We start from the raw sequence: 6,631 nt of genomic DNA on the forward strand, positions 1-6,631 counted from the left end.
CTTCCTTGAACTACCAAAACCAATTCTCATTATGTGGGAGAAATAAAAATTCCAAAATCATCCTTAAAGTTCCCACCTCTTTAAACTTTTTCACCTTTTCAACTATGACCATTAAACTCAAATATGTTAAAGCTTGATACCCTCCCCCAATCACAACCACCTGGCAGATTTAGGCCTTTTCAGGAAACTTCCTGATAAGTTTTCCTGTCTTCTCAACCCAGGGTTTGGCTGAGTGGCTGACATTAAGCAGGCTGCAAGACATAGTTCTAAGCCAGGTACCTGATCCTAGAGTTCACCATTTAATCTAACGTAGCCAATCAGACTTTATATGTTAAGTACCTGATGTAGCTCCACTCTCCTATTCCTTCATTACTCATCTCTCTTGCTGGCTACATACTCAAAAGACCATTTCTAGATTTTGTAATAGCTTGCACTTTATTACATATGCAACCCCTCCACACCTACCAGTATGATCTTTCTCTCTTTATCAGGATATCAGTTCCCTCTTGGGGGGGGCACTGAGTTTTCCACCCTTTATTCTGAGGGGAGGAAATGGAGTCTTTCAAGCAGACATGGACAAAAGGAGATCTGCAATTGATTAATACAGTTCTCTTAAAAGTATTTACACTTAAATAAGCACCCTTGGGATGTTGTAAAGGGTATTCAGGTTGAGGTTGCATGAGAGGCTAACTCTCATTCAAGGTACAGATGGAAATGAACTGAGATTGGTCTATCTTGGACCTCAGAAGGTGGAGAACAGAGTTCATTCTGCTAGTTAGTGTGATTAAGGCCTGTCCTCCCCAAACTTGTTCTGATGGGCAACATTCTTCACATCTAGGAGAGCCTAGGGAAGAGGCAAGAACAGAGTAGGTAAGAGTGAGTATTCCTCAGGGAGAGGTTGCCCCCACTCCAGTATTTAAAGACCCCATCCCCTAGACTATACCATGACCCTCATCTCTCTTTCTCTCCCTCTCTCACACACATCACATGAGACAGTCACGGAATGGGGAGGGTGTCAAGTCTACCCTGAGTGTGCATGCATTCAAGGGTCTGCCCAGGTGGGTACCTGATGGTGGACATAGGCCTGACAATGGTAACACCAGGTAGACAGGTCAACAAAGCTGAGGACTATTGGGTGTCCTGAGTCTTCATGATGTTGAACCATATGAGCATTGACATAACGACTGCAACAGACCTAAAGTTGAAGAGTGTTGGGCAGGGTGGGAAGCACTCACCTGAGATTTTCTTCTTCTATCCCTTCCCCTTTCTCTTCTCTGTACCTGATAGCAAGAAAGACACACCCAATTCTCTTGGATGGTTCCACAGCCATGACAGGGTTGGGTAAAGTCCAGGCCTATTGCAGGTATGGGGCATACTTCCGTCAAATGGGGACACCAGGGAAGTGGTGTCACAGCATAAAATGTAGCCTAGGGTGGATGAAAAAGAAGATGGAGACTCAATCTTCTCCCTACGAATTCCTATGACACATGCTCCTACCTGAATATACAAGTAGGCAAAAGAAGGAAGTTATCATCTCCACTTCTCTTTGAGCTCACCTCATCAGTGTCCCCAAAACCTATCAACATGGAATCATCCAGGTCCTGACCTCCAGCTGCCTCTCCTAGTAGCTTCTCTTGTGGAATCTGAGAATCTGGGGTCTCCTGGACATATAGAAGGAAGAGAAGTATTCTACAAATAAGTCTTTTCCCCTCCTCTTCTCTTTACCTGGGTGTGGTAGGCCTTACCTGAACCTCTTTGCTTAGTTTTGAGGTTCTGAGACTTTCAATCAGCTTACTGTGAGGGGTAGTTCCCCGCACAAGTGATGATGGGGAGGTCTGGTTGTCAGTACATGAAGCTAGTTTGGTGTTTCCCACCGTCTCCTCTGAGGTGGTCTGGTCTAGTGTGGTCCAACTAGTGGCTGCTTCCAAGGACTGGTCTTGAGTGATCTCCATCATAGCTATATTTGACTTAACCTGGACTGGAGTAGACTCTGCCATGGATAATGCTGAGGTAGCCTTCCCCATGTCTGTTTCCAGAATGTCTTCATTTGGTATAGCCATTCCCATGACTAACCCAGGATTGGCTGGTTGAGGTTCCTTCTTGGTGGCCAGCTCGGAACTGGAAGGTCCCTCCACCTTGTCTTCTATTTCTAGAAACATGGGAAGAAGATCCTTGAGTATGGATTTTATTCCTTTTTTGCCTTTAATCCCTGCCTCTTCCTGAGTCTCCTTCCCTGAGTTGTCCTCAGGTGTTCACGGCCACTCACTTTTGATCCGTAAGCTATGCCAGTATTTGCGATGGATGTGAATGGTCTCAGAGATTGAAGCCAGAGCTCCTGTTAGTGGGGGCCGTAGAGGGGCCAGCAAGGATGGTGGATTCCCAAGGAGAGTGCGGGTGCAAGCAGCCATGGAATCTGAGATGGATGTCAGGTTATAGCCACCCTGTGTTAAAGAAAAGGGGAGGGGAAACTCTGCAGGGGTACTGGGGGGACAAGACAACCTGTATGTGCCAACAGTCCCAGGTGAGACCATCACTGTTGAGTTTGGAAAGAGACAAAAAAATAATGTTCAAAGGAGATTTTAGGGAACTGCTCTGAGACAGTAGAAAGGGCAGGGCTCCAAGTCTTCCAAACTACCATCTCACAGTGGGAAGGAGAGTTACCTCTAGGATTAGGATAATGCGGCCATTTGCAAGGCCCATCAGTAGATGAGTGAGGTGGGCATAACCCTCAGGCGACACCTGGCAGCCCCCCAAGGGGTCTCCCCGTGCAGCATCAAAGCCAGCTGAGACCAGCACCAATTCTGGGTTAAACTGAGACAGGAAGAGAAGAGATACATGGGCATGATTGTGGGGGCTTCAGTAGGCAGTTGATAATGGAGACCCAAAGACATTAGACACAAACAGATGGAGAAACAAAGCCAAAGATGAATAAAGATTTGAAGACAGAGTGATAGAATGCGACCTAGAGTCTTGCCAACAAGGACACAGAGACCCAAGAACTAGAAACTCAGAAGCATTAAGACACCAAGAGAGGAGAGACAGTTAGAAGGAGTGTAGATTTATAGACATGAGACAGAGACATGAAGACATGAGAGATGGACAGAGACAGGAGACACAGAGTCACGAGATACAGAAACTCAGACATGGATACATGAAGACAGGAGTAACATAGATGAAGATATGCTCTCACGCCCATGCACCCTGGAAGAGACTACAAAATGCACACATCCTTCCCTGAGACTCACATGCATGGGATACAAGGTTTTATACAAAGTGTCAAAAAGAGGCATAAACACACTCTAATCACAGAAAATGACAGTGTAAATACCACACCTAGAGAACAGTCATGTACCACCAGCCATACACAAACTACAACTCTATGTTCATACTAGTCATGCACAAGCAGTTTCTCTCAGAGGAGTGATAATATACAGTAAGCCCTGTGGGAACACAACCATTTGCATGCATGTGTTTGTGCACACACCCAGAAAGACACAGTAGTGCCATCACCAGAGTCACAACAGCCAAACACACACTGCTGCACCCAGAACTAATTAGACACAAAGTGACACACATAAATTTCATAGAGAAGACAATCCCTGACAGTCATGTACATCTGCCCTCACAAAATCAGTCACATAAAATGTCTCTCACACTCAGTTTACACAGAGAATGTAGTCACATACAGTCACTGGCACAGTCTGACAAATACACACAGGTCATTACCTAGTCAAAGAGAGGCACACATAGCCACAGTTACACACAGAGATGGCTGCCTCACATAGCCCTCCTTTGAAAAGTCACACAGAGGCTGTCACAGGGACAGCATCATATGTTGTTGCTATGTACCATCAAGTCAGATACAACTCATAGCAACTTTATGAAGTACAGATCTGAACCCTTTCCTATCCTATCCTACATCATCCTCTTCATCTCTGACACATTTGAGCCCATTGCTGCTGCAGTCACTGTGTCAATCCATCTCATTGAAGGCTCTTCTCCTTTGCTGACTCTCTACTTTTCCAAGGAATAAGACCCTCCTAACAACATGCCCAAAGTATGTGAGACGAAGCTTTATCATCCTTGCCTAAAATATGCTATCTACTACACACAGAAAAGGTAATGATAGTCACCTGCATAATCTCACAAACATACTCAGGCCCCTTTCTTTCCTTGCATATTACAGAGAGATGGCAGTCACACATAGTCACTCTCACACATAAGCACACAGAGTAACTCATTATGAACATATAAATACAACCAGTCACACACACACACTCACTCACACATAAAGAAAGCAATCACATACAGCATTTGTGTATAGTCAGACAAGTATTCAAAGACTATGATAGTCATACTGCTCATGTTCAGCTAACAGTCACATACAGCCAACACAAGCTGTTGCATATGATCAGGCAGCCAGTAGTCAGACTCACACACTGAGAAAGCAGGTATATACTGCCCTGCCTTGCTCCCTGAACAAGCATGTCACCTAAATCCTGAGCCATACCTCATAGGCAATGGGAAGTACCAGACGATGCCAAGCAGCCAGGTAGTCGGGGTCACCTATACGGGGCCCATTCCAAGCCACGTTGACAGTGAAGCCTATGCCAGGGCCCTGGCCAATTTGGCTGCTGGCACCCTCATTTCCCATGGGGAAGAAGGTACCATGATCGTAGCGGTGAAGGGACATGTAGAGCACACTGCAGAAGAGAGGAAGGTGGCCATGGTTTGTTAGTGGCTATCTTGCCTCTGTGGGTCTCCAGGATCCCTAAGGTATGACTTGCCTCCCTCCTGGTCACAGTCCCCTTGCACCAATTCCTCACCTGGGGTCATCCTCAAATATGTGCTGAGTTCCATTACCATGATGGATATCCCAATCTATGATCAAGATCCTAGGATTGGGGGTGTAGAGAGGATAGCTCCTTAGAAACCAAGAATATGCTCCCCCTGGGAGAGGGATGAATTTTTTTTTTAAATTTTTTATTGCTGGTGGTAGGACCTGGTGCCTTTGAGGAAAGTGCTAGATGTCAGGTTTCTGGGTCCAATCAGAGTAAATGCAAAAAAGCCAGATCTCGGGTACTTAAAGCTTCACTCTGGGCTTGAGTAAGTGCTGAGGGATGGGTTTTGAGTGCTGCTTGAATAACCATTAGGGGCCAGAATTACCAGGCAATGGACCCCAGATCCTGTTTATGAACACCAAGATGCCTCAACCTGCTAGTACTATTGACGTAACCACTGAGAGGCTAGAGCTTTGGTCCTCACTAGGTAAAGTGCTAAATGAGTGTACTCTTGGCTGTTCCTAAGTTCTAGGGTGACACGATGGGTCCAGTGGGCTGAGGGCAGGTTTGCCAGGTCCCACTGAAGGACAGGATTTGGATGTCCCCAGAGAGGCCTTACCGCAGGGCATGCCCACTGATGGTCTGGGCATGGCGAGCAGCCACAGCCACAGAATTGAAAAAGCAGAAACCACAAGCAGCATCCCACTCTGCGTGGTGTCCTGGAGGGCGGACCACAGCAGTACCATTTAGTACCTGGGAGAGAAGCAGAGTGCTAAGATTAACCATCATTCCTCTCCACCTTACCTCCCCTTTCTCTTCTGTCTATTCCATCAGCTGCTAAGGTCCCTTTTCTGGCCTCCTGTTCTATCTTTGCAATCTCTCTAGTGATGCCTCTCTCTTCCCAGGCCCCTCTCTAAACCTCCTTTCCTTAGGCCCAGCCCAACTCTTCCAGATAACTCTTTGTCTTTTTCCTCAGGATTTCCCCTCTCTAGTCTATTGCCCACCCCAAAAAGGACACACCTCTCCAGAGAGCACAGCCTCCACTAGACGGCACACAGCACCAGTGGCAAGCTGTGCACAAGCGAAGGTACTGGGACAGATATAGATGGAGTTAAAGTTGGCGCCTTCACGGTGGAGCTCCCGGGTTTTCATGTTCTCTGTGGCCCGAAGACGAGCCAGATACTCGGCACTGGAGGCACAAAGAAGAGCATCAGTTGGCAATGAGATGGTTGCAACAGCTGTGTGTGCTCAACACTGGTCAGAGTCCTAGGAGAGAAATCCCAGGCTCTTCCATAAGATCCCAGCCCCTTAGGCACAGGGGGTTTGACCTGTGGCAGGTGAGCAGTTCAGCATCTGTGGCAGGGCGCGCAGGCAGGGTGAGGCACAGTCTGGTAAGTCCTAGCTCCTCCAGATGCTGCACAATTCGGGAGATACGCTGGGGCATCTCGGGGTGGTGGCTGAGAGTAGGGGGAAGCCAGAAATGGGGACCTGATGCTTGAGAAGCAAGGGAGGAACCCCTACACCCACTTATCCTATCCCTCAGACTGCATACTTGTCCCATAAGTTGTAGTGACTCATCATACGCTGGTCATAGACCAGCCCTGTGCGAGCGTGGAGCACCGGCCAAGCCAGGATTCGGGGTGTAGGGGGCTCCAATGGCCCCTCCTCCTTGTCCTTCTCCATGATGTCCTCATCGAGGGTCTCAGCTATAAGGGGAAGGTCACATTCACCCTACTCTCCCAACCTGGTCCCCATAATACACTGGGGCTCACTTCCCCCAAAGGTAAAAAGGGGTTTTTGTTAGGTGCAGTTGAGTCAAGTACAATCCATATTGTTCTCTCTCTCTCTCT

At 47.4% G+C, this 6,631-nt stretch overlaps 1 protein-coding gene across 1 annotated transcript in view; it reads right to left on the reverse strand.

The window, feature by feature from the left end:
- Window positions 1-775: 775 nt before the first annotated feature.
- The window catches only part of HDAC6 (histone deacetylase 6), a 19,637-nt gene continuing 13,781 nt past the window's right edge, over window positions 776-6,631 (reverse strand). Inside the window, 13 exon segments of the mRNA XM_006902911.1 lie at window positions 776-844; window positions 1,067-1,195; window positions 1,281-1,427; window positions 1,557-1,661; window positions 1,746-2,149; window positions 2,267-2,441; window positions 2,662-2,811; window positions 4,511-4,703; window positions 4,827-4,895; window positions 5,401-5,534; window positions 5,802-5,970; window positions 6,110-6,238; window positions 6,334-6,487. Of these exon segments, the coding sequence (XP_006902973.1) occupies window positions 776-844; window positions 1,067-1,195; window positions 1,281-1,427; window positions 1,557-1,661; window positions 1,746-2,149; window positions 2,267-2,441; window positions 2,662-2,811; window positions 4,511-4,703; window positions 4,827-4,895; window positions 5,401-5,534; window positions 5,802-5,970; window positions 6,110-6,238; window positions 6,334-6,487 (2,027 nt within the window).

This window comes from Elephantulus edwardii, unplaced genomic scaffold, assembly GCF_000299155.1.
Source record: "Elephantulus edwardii isolate Elephantulus edwardi_28Jun2011 unplaced genomic scaffold, EleEdw1.0 scaffold00470, whole genome shotgun sequence".
NCBI lineage: Eukaryota > Metazoa > Chordata > Mammalia > Macroscelidea > Macroscelididae > Elephantulus > Elephantulus edwardii.